Consider the following 23,498-nt stretch of genomic DNA (forward strand, 5'->3'; position numbering starts at 1 on the left):
GAGCTAGAAAGATAAAGGACAGTACAAACACGTGTCTGGACATTTTTGCAATTCATTCCTGCACCTGCATACACACATATATCCCTACATGCACCATAAGTACAAAATAATAAAATACTTCTCATATTTTTGTACTCTAATTTTCATAAGTAAAGGCTTAGAGAGAAATGCAAAACAGATCTTTCTAAAGCGGTCTGATGTGTTTATAAAAATACCATCTAAGTATCTAAGTATCATATCTCATGTACTCGGCTGCCGACATATGGCCTCAATAAAGCAGTCAAAAACCCTCCCAGCAATTTGAATGAATTAGATATTTGCATGCCTGTTCTTGTTGCAATGTCCTCCAAATGTGGTTTTTACTACATACCAAACTTCCTACTGTTACCTTTGCCGTCGGCCTGGTTTATAACTGGAAAGGAACAATATAGATGCTTCTCCTACTTTCCTTTCATTATTTTGGGCCCTCCAGATTCATACTTCCTGCAAATGCATCACTGCTTTGCCGGGAGTGGGTGTCAATTAACATTCCTGGTTTTGGTCTGTCATGCCATTGTAAATCTTATATACTTCACCCTTTTTTTCCATGAGCACACCCCTCTTCCTACCGGGATGAAAAGAAAGATGAGGAGAGCGATATGTCTTTGAAGGCTTTGGCATAACCTGTTTGCAACTTGCCCTTCGTTTTGTCTTTCAGATTTATAGGTAGTACAAAGTTTACTAGATTTACTCGCAGCTAAATCTCAATCTCAAAGAATGTGGGATCTTTCATTTAAGTACAGTTCAAAATATGTATATATTCTGTGATTAAACCTGACATAAAAGCCACAGCTTTGGAGCAAGATAGTATTCCTGAATAACGTGCTCTGTGGTCGGGATGGAATACATTTGGATCATTAGATAAATGAAGACTGTTTTTCCATGATGTGTCTTCCAGCTCACAGCGTTCACAAATTTCCTGATCTTCAAGGGTCATGCCAGCATGACCACAAACACTGCCCCTGGGAATTCCATGAATTCCCTGTGGAACATCATGCGGGTTTGTGAATTTGATTTTATACAGGATCAGGCAAATCAAACCAAGGGTTGGTCAGAACACAAAATACCTCGTGCCCCTGCCCACTCTCTATCACACACACACACCTACATACATTGTGTACAAATACACAAACATTTATTCTTAAACGTTTATATTCATCTTGCATACATACAAGCATACTTGGCTAAAACTTTTCAAACTTTTTGGAAAGTAGCAAAACATCTATAAAAGTCATGTCCATAAAGCAGAGATTCCTGGAGGCTCCCCAACACTGCACATTTTGCATGTCTCCTTTATCAATTACACCTGATTCAACTCATCAGCTCATCAGTAGCAACTCCAAGACCTGAAATGGGTGTCAGACAAAGGAGACATGCAAAATGTGCTCCAGGAAAGTATTTGGGAACCCCTGCCATAAAGGGACAGTTCACTCAAAAATCTTCTTTTACACACCGTCATGTCTCCATGTTCCAAACCTGTAAGCATTTTTTTTCTTATTCAGAACACACACAAAAAAAAAAAAATCCACAGACCATTTAGGCTCCCAATGACTTCTATTGTATGTACCAAAAAAAAGTGAGATTTTTTTTTTTTGTTCTTCTGGTATGGTATGGCTTTTTGGTATTCCTAAGTGTCTATTTACAGCATTACAGTTCTCCTTAAGATTGAAAAGAATTAGCATTCATTTAGGGTTAGCATCATCAGATGTGCTTTACCTCAAGAAAAGACTAGTTAACTGTAAGCCAAAACCCATAATAAACCATTAGATCAGGGGTAGGCAACGTTGGTCCTGGAGTGCCGATGTCCCGCAGAGTTTAGCTCCAACCCTGAAAAAAAAAAACTCACCTGCCTGTTGCCCTAGAAATTCTGAAGACCTTGATTAGCTTGTTCAGGTGTGTTTGATTAGGGTTGGAACTAAACTCTACAGGACAGCGGCACTCCAGGACCGACGTTGCCTACCCCCGCATCAGATGAAAATACAGAACGTTTTCAGTATCCCAATACTGCCATCAAGTGGCTCTTACGGACACTACCACTGTAGGTCACTGATCTTCAACTAAATGTTACACTTGATTTCATGCGTTTCTAATTTCCAAGGGATTATTAAAATGATAAAATATGTTAACCAACACCAGTGAGCAATATGATATAAACTGTATACACCTGCTGAAAAAAACTATAGAACCCTGCCCAAAACACAATAGAAAATGTAATGAATTTAATGGTTATAATGGGAATTGTATTGGTTTTAACGGAAACTATAATGGTGTCTACTGGTATGTGATGGATTCTATTGGTGGGATGTTAAATCCTATTGGAAAAATGACCAAAACACACTACTAAAAGGAATTTTGTAATGGTTTTACTGGAAAAAAGCTAATGATTTATAATGGTATTTTAATGGAAACCATTGGAATTTCTGAGATAGTGAATGGAATCAGAGCAAAGCTAACAAACAACAGCAACACGCAGCGAGTGATGACCATTTAATGATCTGCAAAGGTGTTAACAAACAAAATTTATTTTACATCTTTAAATGTCCTCATAGAGGAACTGCAAAATACACTCAAAATGATGAAATAAGATAAATCAGACAAAATTTTAAGATCAGCTGTATCTGTTTACTCTTTCTTTTGGTATTTTGATATTTTAAATTTGTATATCAAAAATGTAAGTGCCTTCAAAATGACCATGAGAGAATTTGTAGTAACCCAATGAAACTGCAAAACTAAGACTCATGGTTTACTTTCTGCATCGGTTTTCTTTACATACTTTTGTTTTGTCTTACAAAACAAAATAATGACCCTGACATAAAAAACAAGGACAGGGGGAGGGGGAAAGCAACACAAAATGAGAATGATTATTTACAGCTTGGCTCAAGGAGACACCAATCAAGAAAGGAGACCAAAAAAGCCAGTCTCTATCATGTCTCCTGACAGATTTTTACATATTTTCATTGTTTTGTATTTTCTCTTTACAAAGTATATTTGCCACTTGCATTGCACTGTTCTTGTTGGACATTCAGAGGTATGTTCAAAAAACTAAGAAAGAAACAGTGGAGAACAGAATTTAACACTTAAGATCGCCCCAATAGTTACATGAAAATAAAAAAAAGGTAGAAATAGAGGTAGGGGACAAAAAGCATAAAACAAGGCAATGTAAAAGCAGGCCTTAAAGAAGTGACAAATGCAAAGTCAAGTATCAAAATAAAACTTGATGAATCTCAATTCATTTAGTTTTCTCCACTTAAAATTATGGCACAGGATTGATTTCGAAAACATCAACAAAACAAAAATCTGAAATGATACTCAAGTGGTAACTGACAGTTCACTTTCACTGTTGATGGCAAGAGGCTGTCGATCTTGTTATGCTTGTCAACTGCTTTGAAAGTCTTTAAATATACATCATATTTACAACCAGGCCTTCGCCCGATTCACTTTGCAAGTATTAAGAGGAAAGCAAAAAAAGTATACATACAATCCCCAATTGAGGCATCAAGTGTAAACTGTACAACTCACAATGCTCCCACATTTTGTCCCTTTCGGAGATAACAAGGACTACATTGAGAGCAATTTCTACAAATAACATGGAAGTAACTTGTTTACTAATGATTGAACAGTAGCTGCTTTATATTACATTATTATTCTTTTTTTTTTTTTTTTTTATAAAATGTGTCAAAGGAATTCAGTTGAACTACTTTGACTAGATAACATTTTTAGTCTCTACCACAAAAATGGCTGGTGAATGAAGCATGTCCAAGTAATAAAGTAAAATTACAATTTCAATAACCAAATTTGTACAAACTTGTTAATAATGTTTTTGATTTTCATAACAGTGCAATGATTGGTCCGATTATTCTTCAGAAAATAAATCTTAATCAATAAAAAGTTTCTTAACCCCATGTCCTAATAATCCCAAAGATCTTCAGTGTTTTAAAAACCATAGATACAAATCTCCAAAAGAAGAAAAAGAAAAGAAAAAAAATGATCAGAGAATTGATCGTTGTAAATAGCTCCATTTGTCTCTGTGTACTATAAGGTGATACACAGTTAAACGGATGTGGCAATGAGTCAATGGATTAAAAGGCTGGTGAAAGAACAAAAAAATAAAAATTTAATACATGGCCAAAAAGGAGTAAACTTGACTAACATTGAGGTGCTTTCCAGAGTACAAAAACAAAACAAAATTGTTAAAGTCCCAAAGGCTGGTGTTGGCATGTTGCTGTAGGAAGCTGGGATCTCCCTCTTATACAGAAGCTATAACAATCATAAGATGGGGAGAGATACTGGAGATGCTATTGAGAAGGTCCGGAGCAAGATGAGACAAGTGGCTTTCAGAAAACTCGCAAGGAGGGAAAATCTGGACAACATAGGCTGGCTATAAGGAAGACAGAAGAAAATTCTTTGTTAGTGGAATGTACAATTTTAAGTCAGCAGATGGCTAAATTATTTATTTTCACATATGGAAGCATCTAATCTTTAACGAGTGGTTAGACATCAGCATCTTGCCAAGCTATTTTCTTCCAGGAAAACTGTACTGCACATGAATATAACCGTCACTGTAATTTTCATTCTTAAGAGGACTAACCTGATTTGAGCCTGGGTTTGGGACATTGATAATTCCAGCAGCTTGTTTTGCTTGCAGGTAAGTGATGAAACCAGTTTTAAGAGCATGGGTCTGGTTGTGAACATCCTCTTGGTCCAGTCCACAAGGCAATGCCAACAGAAGGCAGTATTCATTTTCAGCCTAGGAAAATTTTTTAAAATTTAAATTCCCAATACTGTCCTGACATTTCATTAGATTTTGTTTTGCTTAAATTTAATAGATATGGATGAATTAGATTTAACGTGGTTTGAGAAAGGGCTATAAAAGTAGACAGGATGCTTACAGTCATACGTCTTGCAACTCCCTCAAGTTGTGAGGCCTCCAAGCGCATTCTCTGGGCAATGCGAAGAAAGGCACCTCCTTCTGGCGGTGGCAGTGAACGGTGAGCCAGAACATTGTTACCAGATACAAAGTGCAGCTGTACTGCTGCATTGTCATTCTTAAGTGCCAGGTGACCTTGCCAAATAATTGGGTATTTCTGCTTAAAGGAAGACAAAAACTCGTTACAACCTAAAAAATGTTTTCTATTGAATTTCTGATGGAATTTATAAACAAATAGAAATAAGAATTTTCAAAAAAAGTTTACAAACCGTTAACAACTGCACCATATCAACAGACCGAAGTCCTGTATGGTCAAGTTTAAAGTCTGATCGCATCTGAGAACTGGCTGAGGGTGGTGGTGGCATCTGATTAGGTCCTTGAGGTCCCTTCTGCATGGTGATAGGCAACTCCAATTTGGGTGTTATAGTCACTGGAGAAGTGTAAGAGGGGGAGCCAGTCTCACCCTGAACCCGTGATATGCGAGACAAATCCATGGAGCTTGGGTGTCGAATGTGAGACCCGTCAAGTTTTGATTCGCCAAAACTTCCCACAGACTCAATGGAGGAGACAGAGGGAACCTTGTGTCTCTGACCATGATCGATTTGTGAGACCTGATGAAGAATGTACTTCTTAAATCAAGACAAGATAATAATAATAATAATAATAAAAAACTTTCATGGCTAATGATTGTTAACTGTAATACACAAATTAGGATAGTAGAGCACAAAACAAACTCTCACCTGTGACGCAGCTATTCCACGATTAGCCAAGTTTATTCCAATTACTGAATGACTTGGATACTGAGAATGGAAGCCACGCATTTCTCTGTAGTATTCAGACATGGAGTTTGCATTTCCAGGATGAATCAACTGAACTCCTTGAGGAGATACCATCACAGAGCCAGGTGGGTGTCCTATTATCCTATTGTCAGAGTGAGGGGAGGGTGACATCTTAAGCTCCATTGCTTTTGGTGCATCCCTCACAGTCTGTGGAGCGTTCTTTACCACAGTGGAGACTTTAGAAGAAGCAGATGATATGTGTGAAGGCGACTGCATTGCCTCTGGTGTTCGAGTTTGGCGACTTTCAACAACACCTGGATGTTCAGTCAAATGCTGGTGCACAAGTAGACGCACATCTCTGGCATACTGATCTAGACGCAATGCTCTGTGATGTAGACCTTTGAATTCGGGCTGCATTACTATGCTTTCCGGTAGTAACTGTGGTGCAGAAGCTCTACGAAGTCCTTGAGGGAGACTCTGCAGATCATCATTGCTTGTCCCAACAACTTGACAATCACCAGATGAACTTGCATGTGACTTCAGTACAACATCTCTGATCACTGCAGGCTGAGGAGTCATGGAGCGCTGTGGAGGTGCAGATCGAGGTGATAATAGATTTTCTGAACGGATTCCATAACCTATTCCAGATAATGGAGTACTGGCTCTGACATCTCCTTGGGACAAATGACCCATAGGCACAGATTGGGTGACACTATGAGGAGGCATGATCACCGACTGCTCAGCATGGTGTATATTTGACACATACTGAGACATAGGACCAGCTGGTCCCAAAACAACTGAGCTGGTAGGACAAACTTTTGGAAAGGGTGACGTGGAATGACCTGATGCCCTTGGAGAATGTGAATCTTGTTTGGGTTGTGAGACCACCCTGTCATGTGCAGCACTTGGACTTAAGATGGGATTGCCTGCCAAAGATGGGTGGTGTGGGCTTAAAACTGGTTTAACATTGAAGGTCTGTGATGGTTTAATCTCAGCTTTCATTGAAAGAGTTTCAGTTGCTCCATTTTTCTTAATATGCTGCTGCTGTGTAATTGACTGACCATACCTCAGAAGGTGAGGATGGCTTGTGGATTGTTGGAAGGTTTTCACAGAACCTCCTTGTTGAGCAGTGTGGTAGGATGTTTCAGATTTTTCAGAGCTAGGACTTTCCTGATTAATTGAGGAAATAACAGGCTGAGCACTGAATGTTTGGCCAGCTAATACTACCCCTGCGTGTCCATAACCTGTAGGTGTCTGTGATCCTTTTGGGGTAGAGGGGTGAGATGCTGGTTCTTGTTTTATCTGTGATTTTGTTACAGACTGCTGAAATTCTATATCCACGGCACTGGCTGGTGGGATTTGACTTATTTTAGCAATGATCCGCTGTGGTCCCTCTGTCTTTTGTCCAGAATAACTCAAAACTACCACACCTTCGGATGTATTAACCCTCAAACCAGGACTTGACCCTGTGTTACAATGTGTGCTTTCGACAACAGGGCGCCCAACACTTCTGCCATCATCAGAGGGGTTAAGACCACGATACCTGCTATTTTCATTCAAGCCTGTACGATACTTCTGCTTGGGTAAGGACATACTAGAGCTACGGTTACTTAACGAGATGCGAGGAGTGTCCTCAAAATCAAAGGGCATAGGGATCCGACTAATGACTGAAGTAGCGGTGGAAGTTATAGCCAGTTTCTCCTTTAGGATCTGTGGTGACTCACATTGTTGCAGAGTAGGTGGCTGGGTTGGTGCTGTACGGGGTACAAGTTGAGTTACAGGGCTAGGTCTGTCTTCGGGTAGATAAGTCTTTAAAGGCAGCACAGCCTCAACTGAATTTTCATTATCAGACATCCGTGGATCTGCTAATGTGGTTGTGAACTGCATACTTGGGACAGCATTGCTATTTGAAGGAGACACATACTTCGGTTCCATTAGAATCTTTCGCAGTGTGCTGGAGCTTGGGTCAATATCAGAGGCCTTTGTGTCAGGGGGCATGGGAGGATTTGCTGGGGGTCCCCCAACTCCTGGTGTAGACAGTGCCACACTAACTTGTGGTTTAGGTGGAATTCCTTTCTCCTCTGTTCTAGTGTTCCACTCAGGGGGTGTGAGAGGAGTCTTGGATGATGCAGGTGAATTCAGGCATGTTGTAGGTGAAGTAAGGGCAGGTGCTACCGGTTCAGGAGATGGCTGTTTTGTCCTTAAATAAGACGGACTGTTATTCCCAGAGTGGAAGGCAGATTCTTGAGGTTCAGGCTGGTCAACAGCAGGCTGTTCTGCCTCTTTTGGTGTGTCACAAATCACTGTAGCTTCATGTTTACATGCAGCAGCAACAGTAACTACAGCTGCTGCAGCTGCTGATGTTGCTGCCTTAGGGTTGGCAGTTTGAATCTCTTCTGGGATAGATTCTGGAAGTTTTACAATAGTGGATTCAGGTTCCAGCACTGCATCATCAGTGAGATCTAATTTTCTGTTCAAAGAAACCTTCCGTCCTCTGGATTTCTTTGGTGTTTTTGGTCGTGCTCTTCCTCCTTTTTTGGCTGCCTCTGATAATGGAGACTCTGTGAGCGAAGTATCTGTGTTACTTGTTTGAGATGATTTAGAATCAGGAAACATAACACTACGTTGTTCAGATTCTACAACAGTCTTTACAGTCAAGTCTGTCTCAGGTTCAATAACCTCACTTGATACTGGCAAAACAAGTGTCTCTGGTGTGGGAAGGAGGGCTGTGTATGTTGTTGGAGCAGAGAATCCATCTGCATCACCTGATATATCCTCAGCAGTAATGGAATCAATTGCAGCAGCCAGTTCAGTTTCACTTGCTGGATTGGCAGGCTTTTCTACTTCTGCATCATCTGCAGGTTGTACTATAACTGGTGATGTTAGGGTAGCTGGTTCAGCACGAGGCTCTTTGTAAGGTGCTGGATGCTGTTCATCTGTAAGTCTTGAAATATTCTCCACCGCCCTTTCCAGTTCCATTTGACGGGCAAGCAAGGCAGCCACAGGATCAGTAGGAGGCTCAATTTCTGAAAGAGTCTCCTCCTTTTCCTCAGGACTGTGAACGTCTTCCTCTTTGTGGTAAATTGGGATGTTTGAGTCTTCTTTTACTATCGGTGTGGTTTTGGTTTTCAATGACCCTTCCAAACTTACAGCTTTGTTCTCACCTGAATGAAGGGCATCCTTAACCATATCCACAGTGAGATTAACAACATTGACAGACTTATCATCAGGCATCAATTTGGTGTTTCGTGTTGACCTTGATACCTTGACTTTCTTCTGATCTAATGCCTGTGTTTTTTCTACAGAAGTGATTTCTATATTGCTATCTGTTGATTTTTCTTCAGCAGGATGTGCAAGTCCCTTTTCTCTTTTTGATATGTTATGTTGTTTGGTATCTTGAGACAATTGTCCAACTTGCACTGTTTCATCTTTGGATTCATTCTGGTGATCTAGGGCAAGTGACACATCAACTGCTGCTGTGTCTGACTGAATGGGTTCTGGGCTACCTGAAACTTTGTCCAATTTCAATGTTTTTCTAATTTGCCCTGCTCTTATTGGTGAAGACTGCCCCTTTTGGGATCGCGGAGAGCGCCAAGTCTCTGCTGTTTTAGATATTTCTCCACTACTTATTGACTGCTTATTTTCAATATCTTCACTCTCAGAAGTTTTTGTATGATCTCCCTTAACTGGAGACATATCACCTCTTTTGCGAGTTTTGGGTGGACGACCTCTCTTGCCAGGTGTGGATACCATATGTTGTGTTGCAGCCTCCTTATCGCTACAGCGCTTACGGGTTGAACGAGGAGGCTCTGCAATTTCTTTTCCTGGTTGTTGAGAAGCCTCATCCTCAAGGGGTGTTGCATAGACAGATCGCACATTCCGTCGCTGCCGTGTTTTGCCATGGCTTGTGTTTGATTCAAGGCCCTGCTCTGACTCTGTTGCATGAACTGGAGATTTTGCCGAGTTTTTGGGGTCAGCAATGAGTTTTGTAGAGTCTCCTCTGGGAGATGAGGATCTTTTCAGCTTTTCTTTATCAATGCGTTCACTCTTTCGTGTAGCTGGTTTCTCATTAGCAACTTGAGAGATTGGTGTTGGTGAGACCGTTTTTACCTTTTTACTCTTGGGTTGTTTACGTGGTGGCTGTACCTGTTCAACCTCAGGTTCTGGCAGCTCCACATCCAGTGGGGATGCAACCTTGTGAAGAGAAGCATTAACAGGTTCTGGTTTTGTTTCTGAAAGCTCTGCGATCTCTTGAGGTTGACTGGGCTTTGAAAATGTTGCAGAAGACGCCTGAAAAGGATCACATTCTGGCTCAATATTACTTAGAGATGCACCAGGAGTAGGAGGTTTGACATCAATATCCTGTTCAACAGTTGGGTTTACAGCTCTTACGGACTCGCTTAGGTTTTCATTAGGTTCTTTGACAGTTACGTCTTCCTTTATCATGGGTTCAGTGGGCATAGCACTCACTGTAACAGCTGTGTTTTCCTCCTTTAAGCTAATTGATAGCAGAGAATCTACTGGAGCATCTTCTGACTGCTCATTCACTATTTCTGGACCATCTTTGTTTGTTAATGTAGAGGGCAAAACTGGCTTGTCATGCTGCACAGAAGTTTCTGAAACTTTAGACAGAGACATTGGTGATGTTGTAGCTTGAATATGAATAACTGTTAACTCTTGGGAAATTTCTGATACATTGGGGGAAAGCCCAAATTCTTCATCCAATGTCTTCTCCTCCTCCTCCTCATCCTCCTCCTCAGTTAGACTAAATCTTTCTGAAACTGGCAGCTGTTGGTTCTTATCTCTTTGCTGAAGTTCTAAGAAACGGCTATGAAAAAGTACTCTTGGTTCTTGAGAGAGGTCTGATCCTCCTGCTCCAACTTGTTCCCCTTGGGAATCACTTGTAATACTATCTCTACCAACTCTAACTTCAGGGTCATTATTTTTCCGCTCAAGGTGCTGAAGTCGCCTTGAGTCCTGTTCAAAGATAGAGCTATGAAGGAAGCGTGAAGCAAAGAGCTCTTGTCGTTCTTGTTCATCAGGCTTGGCATCCTTCTTTTTATCATCAAGCTTTCCATCAGAATCAGAGCGAATTTTCTTTTTTTTCATGTACCAAGAAGGAATAGGCCTTGGAGTGGGTTCAGACTTCTCTTTATCTGTGCTATTCCGAAAGCTTTTGAATTTTGAGTCATGACCAAGGAAAGACCAATTTTCTTCCCTAGATGAGGACAGTGATTTAGCACGCTCAAGCAAAGCTTTGGTGTCTGGTGTTATGGTCTTATCCAATGCAAATTCATAGAACTTATTCTTTTCTAGTGACTCAGAAGACTTCACATCTGAAAGCCTCTCCTCATGCTCTCTTTTGAAAGAGTTTGGCTTTAATGAAAGGTGTCTGCTTTCACTATCTTCATCAGAGTCTGACTGAACCTCCCCGGGTTCTAATTCACGTTCAGGACGTTTTCGGATACTTTCCCGTTTAACAATGCTGGTGGGGAAGCTCATTTCTTCTCTCAATGTGCCCTGCCTAATATTGCTCTCCCAACAGAACTCCTCTTCTGTGACTGATGTTTTCACTTTCAGAATCTCTGCATGCGATGAAAGCCCTTGGCACACTGGATTCACAATATTGTATTTTGATACATCAAAATGCAAGCAATTTTTATTCATTGCCACAGGTGAATCTGGCTCTTTTTCCAGCAATTGTGATGCATCCTCAGCAAAGGGTGTCCCTGGAAGTGAAGCAAGTCTCCTTTCAGGTTCATCATTTATCTGTTTGAACCTCTGATAATCTCTCTGTCTTTTAGTGTCAAAATCAAATTGAAATAGTCCTGATTTCTTTCGCTTGCTGGGTGGTGAATCGCCAGTTACATCTTGATGTTTTCCGATCTCATGCACAAGACTCCGATGGTCAAAGTCCTCTGCATCAGTGCTGGGTGTGCTTTCAGTTTTATCAGATTTATCATACTCTAGCAATTGGTGCTGTAGGCGACGGTTCAGCTCCATTTGTTTTCTGCAACTCTGTGAGTGATCAATGTCTGAGAGCAAACTTTCTTTACTTTCAGAATCTCTTTCTAGCCTTGAGGAGAGTACGTGGTAGCTAATTAAGTGCTGCTGTTCTTGGTCTCTTGAAAATTCCATATCTGCACTTCCATCATCAGAGACTGCAAGACTGAAACTTGGTTGACTTTGAGCTCCAGCAGTCTTTTGATCAAGGCTATCTAAGGGATCTGTTGCCTCCTCAGTTGGTTCCCCAAGTCGAGCCTGAAGGTCTAGACTGAGGCCTACTGACATGACAGTGTCTAGCTCTTCTTTTATAGTACTAACAGTAACCATCCTCTCTAGCTTCATTTTTTCTCTCTTATACGCTTCTTTTCGTTGCATTTTTTTATCATAATCAATGTCTTTCAGCAATGATTCATCAATAATTCTCCTCAACCTCACTTCCTCCTCCTCCTGACTTATCTTCCTTAAATGGTCAGCCTTTCCAGAAGTTTCTTCAAAGCGCCTCTTCCGTGCAGCCAAGCGGTCGGCATCCACAGAAGAGCTGGTGTCAAATGCAAAATCAGTTTTGAAGTATTTTTTGTTTTTCACTTTGCCCTCTTTATCCACAACCTCAACTTGACTAGCCAAGCTTTTCTCCTTGAGATGTTTTCCATGCTTAAAGAAATCTCTAGCCTGAGTCTCAATGCGGAAAGGCATACTCTTGTGATCAGCAGAGGGTGGGGTGGTTGGAGACCGAACAGGGTCACTCCCAACCTTTGTTTTTTGTTTCTCACTGAGGATACTGTCTATTAACTTCCCTTCCTTCTCCTTTACTCTTGTCAGCTGGACAACACAAGGTGGCAGATCAAGTTTTCCTTTTCCAGAGTAGTCTTTGTCTTTGACCAATGATTTGCTGGATTTACCTCGCAGACTTAAGATAGCCTCTGGGCTGGTGTCCCTGTCAAGCTCAACTTCTGGCTCTGATGATGGAACAGTAGGGGATGCAAGTTTCAATTTCCTCAGCTTTTGCTTCTCAGTCCTGTCCTTGTCTCCTTTTTCCTTACGTCCAGCACGTCTATCTTTTTCTCCTCCATTTCCACGCTCTGCCTCAAAAATTGATTTGTCTTTCTCCGATTTATCACTCCTATTGTGCCTCTCCAGATGAATTTTATCTGGCTTTTCAAATCGTGGTGGAGAAAGTGAGCTGCAGCTGCCACTTCGCTCAGATGAGCGGCTGTAAACATGATGTTCAGAGTCACTGGGAGGACGCTCAGAAAGGGATGGGGAAGCAGCAGGACTAGCAGGATGACGTGGATGCGATGGGCTTTGATTGTGTTCAATTGTTCGTCGACCGTGGTCTCGTTCACGATCCGTTTCAAATCGCTCTCTTTCCCTTTCACGCTCTCTTTGTAAGTAGCTGTACTTCCGAATATCCTGCTCATATGGGTCTCTATATTCCCTGTATTCACGGGGGTCATCATAGTATCGTGGGTCATAATAATCTCCCTGATAAGGATCCCATTCTGAATAAAACTCTCGACTTCTGGCAGGATATTTTCTACGTGGATCCTCTGTGTAGGAACCTGGGGTACGCACATTCTCATAGTATGCCCGTTCAGCTGTGAACTCATATGGCGGCCGGCGCTCATCTCTGCAAAAAAACAAAAACAAAGTTAATGAAAATGAAAGGATGATTCTACAAAATAAAAGAGGTTTTACCATACATCTCACCTTCGTTCATTTATGATTTCATAGAAATCTCTTATATCTTGTCCAGATGCCTGCATTGAACGGTAAAAAGCCATCTGGCTTTCCTGGTTGGCAAAGTCAACCTACAAACAAATTTATTTAACAGTGTTAGAGAAACAAACAGTTGGTTTGTCAGTGGGACAATTCATATATTACAGACCTTTATTTTATTTCCTCCAATTTTCCAACCCTTTGTTTCCTTGACAGCGGCCTGCGCATACTCTATATTATTATACAAGATGAGGGCCATTCCTTTTAGTCGGTCGAACACAACCTAAATAAATAAATAAAAAATTGAATGTATAGAAAAAGTAAACTTCAAAATGCAATGCATTTATTCTAATGAAGAAAGAGAACAGAACAATAATAAATAAATTTTAATAATGAAATTTGAAATCAAAGAAATTAAAGAAATTTTTAAATCACCTTTACAACATGTCCATAACGACAAAAGTGCCTTGTGAGATACTGTTCAGTAATACTGGAGGACAAGCCGTCCAACCATACACATGTTGTAGGCATACTTTTGCCAAAACCAAGCTGAAGGAAAGAAAAATTCACATAAAGTCAACCAATGTCCTGTGTAATCTATAGCTTTTAATTCCAATGAGTACAACTTTTTCTAAATGTTTGTATTAAATGAGGATTGGCTGTAACAAAAAAAACTCCAATAATAATCTGATCTCATCCTCACCTTTAACCTGTTGTTGCCAAGGTATTCACCATCCATTTTCTTAATTGCTTTGCAGACACTTGCTATGTCACAATACTGGAGAAAGGCATATTGTGGGGAACCATTTACCTTTTTTATATCGATATCCTGGTAAAAACAGAATATGTACATAAATATGCAGCATTAATACAGTGACTTTGCTTTATAAACTTGCACAATTTTTAAAGCACACTTTCAAATGTCTACTTACAACAATCTCTCCAAAACGCTGAAATATGTTAAGCAGGTCATGATAAGTTGTGGTTTTCTCCAAATTTCCTATGAATAATGTCCTTGTAGCTTTGGGGTGAAACTCATCTATACGTTCATCCAAAGGTCGGAACTCATTCTCACTCTCTGTTTCTATTGAGCAATAGATTAGAGAACAATGTTGGGTCAAATGCTGCTTCTAAACTTAATAACAACAAAGGATTCTGTACAAAATGCGAGGAACCTACCTGGGCCATGCCAAGCAGTGACATCAATTTGCATGCCAAAAAACAGCTTCCCTTTAGATGCACTTAGAGCTTTTTCTTGGTCTTCTTGCTGGCGAAAGAATACTAATCCATATCGTTCCTCAGAGGCACCATGGATTTGAACTGATGTGACTTTGCCATGTTTCTTAAATTCATGGAAAAGACCATCCTTCAGGCTTGTATCTAAAATTGATAGGGAGAGCATAATCGCATTAATTCATATGCTCTCTCGCCAAAGTGCATTCCAAAATAATGCTTAAATTAGTTGAGCAATGTTTATTGTTTTGCTGTTTGAAAAGTGCATGTGTTCATTTTGACTTCATAAAAGCCTCACCCGTTGAGCGCACGGGGAGGTTCTGCACTTTGATACCAAAACTTTTGCGAGGTTCATCTTTGTCCAATGAAGGTAGGGGCTGAGCAGGAGGGGCAGGTACAGCTGCTGACTGAACAGATCTAGCTGGAGACCGATCACTGGAGCTGCTGCTGGAATCACTACTGTGAGAGAATAAAAACACAAACCTGCTCAGAATGTAGACTGTAACATAAGGTGAACAATAACAAATACACAGTGCTATAAAAATGCTGTGGTTCAGAACTTTGCAGAACAGAACGATTATCAATCAATAACAACATAGGCAAACATATATCCTCATAAGATTTTTTGGTTCTTTTGTTGGTGAATCCTTCAAGGGAATTTACAAAACCTAACTACTAAACATATAGTACATATAATAAAGGTAATATATGTAACAGCTAATACAGTTAGTTCATGCAGTTTATTTTCCCACCTCAGAGAGGCACTATTGCAAAAAAGAAATTCTGGCAGTGTTGCAAAAAAGAAACAGTGACAGTGAATGTATCAACCACACTCTAGGTAATCTTATTTGGCAGCTGCAACGGAGTATTACAGAGGGAAAAAAAGGTGGATATCTAAAATTAATTCCTCTACTCACACAGAAAGGACTGGCAAGCACACCTGACATTCATTTGTATGAGGCTGTCTACTAAATCTACATAAATACTACACTGGTGTTAGGCTAGTCATTTTCAAGTTTCAATTAGTGAATTACTGCTTTATTTCTCTACATATCCAAATAGCCACTGATGTGCAAGCTACCAGATGACTGCATGAAAAGTTAAATCAGTGTATTTGAATAGAAAGAACCAAGTGCTTGGTTCTTTCTATTCAAATAAAGTCATTTGGTAGCTTGCACAATTGTAACATTAGAATAATAATTAAATCAACACATATACACAAATCCATCTCTCTTACATTAAGCTTATAAATTAAAACTGCTACATATAAATATATTAACTGCCTAAAACTGACAGTGAAATTACAGTGGATACTTCTTTCCTCAATGATTCAGCCATATGCATGGCTTTCCTTTTGTCTGTTTACATCTTTGCACTGGCCTCTTTTCTCACTCGCTCTCACTCTTAAAAGTGCGGCTGATAGGGGCTGGCCTGTGGGAGTGGGCAGGGAGCCAGCAGTGGCTAGAAATTTCCAGTTCCAACTGGATCTCACGGGGGTGGGGGGAGTTCAATTGGGCAGTATGAAAATACACCAGCCGTTGTTTCTTAAAATTCCCCTACAGCATTTTCTCCTCAAGAAGCGTACAATACAACTAAGATATAGTAACAATATGCTTCATGTTTTGGCCCTTATTTATAAAAGAACCAACTCTGCTTTATAAAAAATAAAAAAAAAAGCACCCTCAAGATTTCCTTGCATGTCAACAAAAAAAATATATAGAACAGCACTGGATCCCTATGGACGCAAACCCTGTAGTTTACAGCTAAATACTACAAAAACGGTTGTTTGGTGCAGGCTCTAACAAAGAAAACTATATTTATACATATTAATTACTATGGTGCACCAAAAATGAAATCATCACGAGCAGAATATTTTCACCCTCTGGGTGATTATCTCTCAGCTAAATTTAGCCTTAGATATCAATAGAAAAACCATTCCATTTCTGACTTATTAATTTAGAGGTTACAACATTACGAATTGCTAACAGACATTTTTGGATTCAATCCCAGGGAAGTTTTGTTCATTTTTGGTGTTTCCTACTACTTAATGGGTAGCAAAGAAAGCTAGCTATTGCTTTTCATTGGTCTGCAGCGAGCTTTGTCTCTGCCTGCCTTACACTGTTTGCTGTGTGGCTGATGCACATGGAACAGCTGTCTAGGATGAAGGCATTTTCTAAAAGTAACCGTTTTAAAAGACATTAGAGAGAAACAGTGTGGCCTTGCAATAAAAATAACAATAACATTTAAAGGAGAATAGAAACAAGCAGGAAAGGTTGTTTAACATGACCTATCTCCAGTCTCCAGAGAATTTATGGCTTGCAAATGTACCACATCTCACTACAAGTGAAGGTCTTTGTTGATGTCCTAAAGCCACAGGGCCTTTGTCAATCACGCCCCAAAATGCATCTTGCACACAAATGATTCTGAAGCATCAGTCATTGATGGCTGACCCAATGCCTAAAAGCCAGTGTCTAGCCTGTTCAGCATCACAGAGTGAGAAAACGCAACGTCAACTGGGTCAGTCAACATCTCATGTTTTAAGGCCTGTTGTCACCAAGACACACGGTTTGCATGTGATTTGTCTGTTCAGACAACCACAAAAGAAACAGCAAACGTGCTGAATAATGAAAACGCAAGAATTCAGCATCACATAGGACAACGGTACACAATTTTAAATTTTTGCATATCTGCCATTTATTAAACAACATTAAATACAAGAACAGAGAGACAAGAGAGCTGCTTTGGCATGCGAATGTTCGCGCTGTTTTGGAATTAATTTAAATTGTTTATCACTCCAAACATCTGTCTTGGTGTGAAAAAGCCTTTAGAGTTTCATGACTCTGTAACATTGGGGTTGTCATTAATGAATAGTTCAGCTGAAAATACTGAAAATTATATAGAAACCTCTCTCAACATTTGGACCATTTAAGTATGATGTCATTGTTGTTAAAACTGGTTTCCAATTACTTCCTCTAACTGGTAATGATTTACTGAGAAAGCACCTCGACTAGTACATTTCCATATTTCCTGGTCGTAAAGAGTCAACAGCAAAAAGGTGCAGGCCAAGAAGTCTATGAATTTCAGTTTCACCCAGCTGTTTAACAATAACATGCAGGTGATTACCCAGGCTGTATTCATGTTGTCCATAAACACAAGTTTAAAAAAAAGTGTCCAAGTAAAAAAAATGAACAAAATATTAAAGAACTGAAGAAATCGCATAGTTTAATAGATTTATACATCGACAAAAACAATAAGGCTTCTGTCTTTTGATATGCTTAAAGAGGTCATCGGATGCCCATTTTATGCAAGTTGATATGATTATTTAGGGTCTTAATGAAAAGTCTAACATACTTTGGTTAAAAGTTCTCTACGGTAGTGTAAAAAACACCTTTACCCTGTCAAAATCAGCTCTGTTTTCAGCATGCTGTTCTAGTCAATGCTCTGCTGACTCCGCCCCTCTCTTCCGTGGAGTGACGAGCAGACCATAGATAAGTGTAGATTCCCTATTCGACCGCTCCAGATACGTTGACGTGTCAGCCATCTCTCATTCACCATAATAATCAATGAATAGTCAAAGATATACTAGCGTATAACTTGCTGTTGTAGAAGCACACAGTCAATGCGCTCAAAGATTCACAGACCGTTCCAAAAATGGCGAATGGCTTATGTATCGTGGCCCATAGAAACAGTCGATAACAAGGAATCTAGGTATATATATCGATGGAGCTTACTAAACTTCAGCTGCGAAACTGGCTAACTAGCACATTATTAGGAAAGGCGATTTGCAAAGATTCATAAAAACCCTTATACTCACTTCTTCTGTAGATAAAGCTGGATCACGAATGATTCGGGGCGAACATATACGCATTTAGGCAGATCGGGGATCATAGCATTCACTTAAAGCGAAAGTAACATTAATCTTCTTGAGTCTGCATCTTCAGCGGCTCAGATGTCGGGAGTAACTGACGACAATGACAACAATTAAGCACTTAAAATCGCTTAATCTGAGACATTCTTGTCTCCCCCTGCACCGGAGTCGACACAGCTCTCAGCTCACTCAGGGCGGGTCTAAAGTAAGACGGTCTTGTCTATCAACTCTCGTGGGAGCTGTCTGTACAGAACTACGTCATCCTGACAGGAATCTCAGAACAGCCTGATTTTAAAATAGGGATTTAAAAAAAAAAACACTGGGTGGATTTTTATCATTATAGGATGGATGTGTACACAGACTTCCAACACACATTTATGTTCAAACAACTTGTGAAGTGAATTTTGCATCCGATGGCCCCTTTAAAAGCTAAATGTTTAGTGGGGGAAAACTAACTAAATGCATTCCCTTTGATATAGTCATCAATAACAGTTTAAATATTTGTCCTGAAACATTTCCTACACTTTAAAATTCAAGGATAAAAAGAAATTCCCACAAACATAAAGTTATAGTCCAAAGCCTGCTGTGGGCAATGCTTGACTAGAGTAGTTATGGCTTACACACACATCCGCTCCAGGGCATCCCAATATGCCGACTCAAAGTGCTCAGCATATTGCAACTGGGTCAGGAATGAGAGAAAAAAAAAGTTTGCATAAGAAGTATTAGCTTCATTGGACTTTTTCAAGTATCAAGTATAAGAATCAGCAGAAATGGCACAGAAAAAAACTGATTTTTTAGTGTCTTAAGTTAAAACAATATAATGTAAAAAATATATATATATCACTAGTGCAGTTAATTTGATTTACAAGTCATAAATAGTTAAATGGACATAATCGGTGTGGTTGAGAGGTTTGATTGATTGAAGTACAACAAAATCAATGTACTCAATGTACTATAACACAAGTAAGGGGTTAAAGGGGTGGTTGACTTTTTTCTAGGCTTGATTGTGTTTATGGGGTGCAATCTTACATGTGTTAATGCTTCGTTTGTTAAAAAACACAGTATTTTTCACATAATTTACCTGTATTTCACACCTCTATGTCCCTTCTCTGATAAACGCGCTGATCATTTCCTGCTTTTATGAAGCCCCTCCCTCAGAAAAACATGATGGGCTCTGATTGGTTAGCTGGCCCAGTGTGTTGTGACTGGCTTAACCGCCTCTAGTGTGCATCCCTCCCCATGTGCTCCGGTTGTATTGTAAACAATGGCGTCGTCTATTTTGCTTATCAATTTGAGCCCGATTAAGACGCAGAGGATATTGGTTAAAGTGGATCGCGCAGTACCTGTGCAAGCACGGCTTTTAATGGTAGGCCTATGTTTTTTGTTTGTTGTTGTCTCATACTTTTAGATATGCTGTTATTATGCTACTGCTTATGTTAGCTTTTAATATACGGTTTTATTCTAAATAAAGCTTTAAAGGGATAGTTCACCCAAAAATGAAAATTCTGTCATCATTTACTCATCCTCAAGTAGTTCCAAACCTGTATGAATGTCTTTGTTCTGCTGAACACACTGCATGGTACGACTCGGCTCGGCACGGCTCAGAACGGCACAACACGGCTCAGTTCGGCTCGGTTTGTGTTTCCACTGCAGTTTAGTACCGCTTTAGAGTGGGCGGGATTATTCACGTGTCGTTATAGTTGCGCCGCCTCTACTGCTGAAAAAACGTTTTAATTCCACATTGCTCCATTAAGCTCTCGCTGGATCCGCTACTCAGCTATCAACGAGAGGATCGTCTGTACTTCCTCAACAGACAACAAAACAGCCATTTTTTGGTTGTTTAAAAAAGGTGTGCTCATTCAAAATAGTTTTGTTCGGTCCTTAGCTGGCTGTGCCGATTTAAATCTAGCGGGTCTGTTGTGTCTCGTGCTGGAAAGTTCAATGACGCAGGCAGTGATGATTTTCTCCGGCGAATCAGTGATCAGCAGAGTTTACACGTCATGTTTTGGTAACGGTACAGCTCGCTTGGAACCTCGGCCGAGGTGGTACTAAAAAAAGTACCAGGTACTGTACCCAGTGGAAAACCCCCCAAAAGTGAGCTGTACTGAACCGTACTGTGCTGTACCATGCAGTGGAAAAGCGCCAAAGGAAGATATTCTGAAGAATGTGGGAAACAGAGCAGTTCTGGAGCACCATTGACTTCCATAGTATTATTTTTTCTACTATGGAAGTCAATGGTGTCCCAAAACAGCCTGGTAACAAACTTTCTTCAAAATATCTTCCTTTGTGTTCGGCGGAACAAAGAAATTCATACAGGTTTGGAACTACTTGAGGGTGAGTAAATGATGACAGAATTTCCATTTTTGGGTCAACTATCCCTTTAAAGTGGAAGTGAAGCAGTCAGTCAAGTTTACATTATTTGGTAAATTGATTTCAACTTTAACAAAAAAAAAAAACACGATTAATGTAAGCATTTTAAAGAAAAAGGGATGTTTTGTTATAGCTTTTAGAGCACGAGCGCAGCCATCTTGCAGTACCACCGTGTGTGACGTCACAGGGTTGGTTCGCTCCGTTGGCCAGTTAAGTAATATATAAGCATTTCTTTACTTTTTGAACACAAGCTTGTTTAAATTGAGGAAGACGAACTTGAAAGGACTGTTGAGCCCATAAAAAGTGCAAATGCTCATGCATTTGAGCCGATACCACGAGGGGACCAAGCATTCCTGATGTTAGAAGTCATGAACCTGCTCAGGTTTGGGGTGAAGAGCGGGTCGGAAACAAATCGCGTTTAAGTGGATACTCTCAAAACAGCCATTAACATAATATTCTGTGCATTTGCTCAAGCAGACTAGAAAGAGGACTCAGTTTGGTACTCGTGCAGTCAGAGCCTAGCTCTTTTTGCACTGTGTGTGTGTGTGTGTGCAAAGAAACAATCTGTCACAGCGTGCGAGTACCGCATTTAAATCTCTTTTGTGCAGACTCACTTATGAATGGCTTAAAATGCTTGTTTAATGTTTAAATGAACAAAGCTTAAAAACGTGAGAATGATTAAGCAGCACTAGCCCGATCTTTCAGATAGGTGTCTGATGTGGTACCATCACAGAGAGGCTCAAAATCACTCTCCAGAACATTCTCGTTCACCATTCCTGGCTGGTGGAATAATCTTCCCAAACCTATCCGGAATGCTGGATCCCTGTTAATCTTCAAGCAACAACTGAAAACTCATCTCTTTCGGCAGTACTTGACTTCATCCTAAACTCTTTAAAAAAAAAAAACCTTGATCTTTCCCTCTATCTTTCTCTCCTTCCCTTACTAGCTTGTACTTATTTGAACAATGACTGAGACTTGGTGTTACGAGCACTTCCTCTGTCTGATTTCCTCTTCAAGATGAATCGCTTTTTGTATTCCCCAATTGTAAGTCGCTTTGGATAAAAGCGTCTGCCAAATGACTAAATGTAAATGTGTCGAGCATTCTCTTAACAGCAGGTAGCCTACATTCGCAGGTGAACATAAAATGTTACTTACCACTACTGGTGAACGAGCCAGTGTAATGCAAATATGCCTGAAAGGTCTGACATAAGATGCCGTCTGAACCATACTGTAAGAAGCATTGTTTGTTTACATCACGTTGCAACCTCGCATTATGAAAGCAATGTTTGGAATATAAAACTTTGTGATATAGATGAGGTGATACTGATATAGATATTGTATATGTTGAATGTTCATCCAAATTATGGTGAAAACCAACACATTTGTGTGTTAAAATAACATTTGTGTTTTACACTACTCCAGCATTTTTCACCCTCGAAAACGGAGACTTTTGAAAATAAACTATATTTTAATTTTGAACTCAATTCTAGTTGCCCTGTCTCTTTATGCTCTCCTTCTGTTTGCTTTGGTGTTGCTGGTTACGTGAATGACGCAGTCCGTGATGGACAGATCGCGGCTGGTCTATGTGGTAATATAGTACATCGGGCAGAACATCCAAACGCCCACCTATCATTCATCGACCTCAAATATGGCTTTTCATCTGAAAAATGTATAGCAACTTTACATGGCTGCTTAATAGGGGTGTAACGGTACGCGTATCGTGTATCGAATGGTTCAGGGGCAGCTCCAAATGGAAGTGATCATCCCTATCCCCTCGGAGTGGGGACTTTAGAGTTAACAGGGCACATGCGTGTCATTATGTAGTCGTTTGGGATGCACTTGGTGAAGGGAGCGTAATTTCCTCATTATCTTCAGCTGGGATGCTCCCGTGACAACGCAGCACGGTGACGCAGGGACGGGACCAGATTTTTTTCTGTGTGAGTGGGACGGAAGAGGTTTGAAAATCCAGAGATCGTTTCAGAAATAATAATGGTTAGAGAGTCGGACTTGTAACCCGAAGGTTGCGGGTTCGAGTCTCAGGTCCATAATGTTTATTAACAAAAACGAATAAGACAAGGCATGACATAGGCCACATCACATGCTGTCTTATATACCGACTAATAAATAACAGAATGTTTAGTAAACACTGAGGAATCAAATAATAATAATAATATAAAAAAATAAGGAAAGCCTCCGTAGCGTAGCGTGAGGTAAACAGCAAAGATAACAAGCTTTTCAAAACTAAACTGTCTGTCGCTGATTGGCACGTTTTTTTCGACAAGAATACCAACATGTTCACCTTCTCTGGTTTAAGAAGCGGTCTTTTACTTTAGTTTGAAAACCAAATCCTCCGTTGCCCTCAGTCGGCTGTGCGCACCTTCGCGCTCGTGCTGATGCGGCGAGTATAATTTTTACCAGGCTCTACCCACGAAGCACTCGCGCTGAAAGCGCCTCTCTTCCCGTGATCAGTGAAATCTGACTCCTGTTACAATGTGCTGCGGCTGGCAGCGCACGCTGTATGAAGCAGACGCTTTGGAGCAGTGCAGACTATGCACTCACA

At 40.2% G+C, this 23,498-nt stretch overlaps 1 protein-coding gene across 2 annotated transcripts in view; it reads right to left on the reverse strand.

Moving 5' to 3' along the window:
* Window positions 1-2,512: 2,512 nt before the first annotated feature.
* LOC306860616 (msx2-interacting protein-like) overlaps window positions 2,513-23,498 on the reverse strand; it is a 32,190-nt gene continuing 11,204 nt past the window's right edge. For both annotated transcript variants that reach the window (XM_079402397.1, XM_079402398.1), the window contains exons 4-15: window positions 14,999-15,159; window positions 14,647-14,847; window positions 14,400-14,551; window positions 14,171-14,296; window positions 13,903-14,016; window positions 13,637-13,750; window positions 13,459-13,559; window positions 5,707-13,378; window positions 5,236-5,577; window positions 4,929-5,123; window positions 4,628-4,786; window positions 2,513-4,417 (exon numbers count right to left, since the gene is read on the reverse strand). In XM_079402397.1, coding sequence (XP_079258523.1) covers window positions 4,286-4,417; window positions 4,628-4,786; window positions 4,929-5,123; window positions 5,236-5,577; window positions 5,707-13,378; window positions 13,459-13,559; window positions 13,637-13,750; window positions 13,903-14,016; window positions 14,171-14,296; window positions 14,400-14,551; window positions 14,647-14,847; window positions 14,999-15,159 — 9,469 coding nt within the window. In that variant the 3' untranslated portion in view covers window positions 2,513-4,285. The remainder of the gene's footprint in view (window positions 4,418-4,627; window positions 4,787-4,928; window positions 5,124-5,235; window positions 5,578-5,706; window positions 13,379-13,458; window positions 13,560-13,636; window positions 13,751-13,902; window positions 14,017-14,170; window positions 14,297-14,399; window positions 14,552-14,646; window positions 14,848-14,998; window positions 15,160-23,498) is intronic.

Source organism: Barbus barbus (genome assembly GCF_936440315.1).
Source record: "Barbus barbus genome assembly, chromosome: 41".
NCBI classification, from domain to species: domain Eukaryota; kingdom Metazoa; phylum Chordata; class Actinopteri; order Cypriniformes; family Cyprinidae; genus Barbus; species Barbus barbus.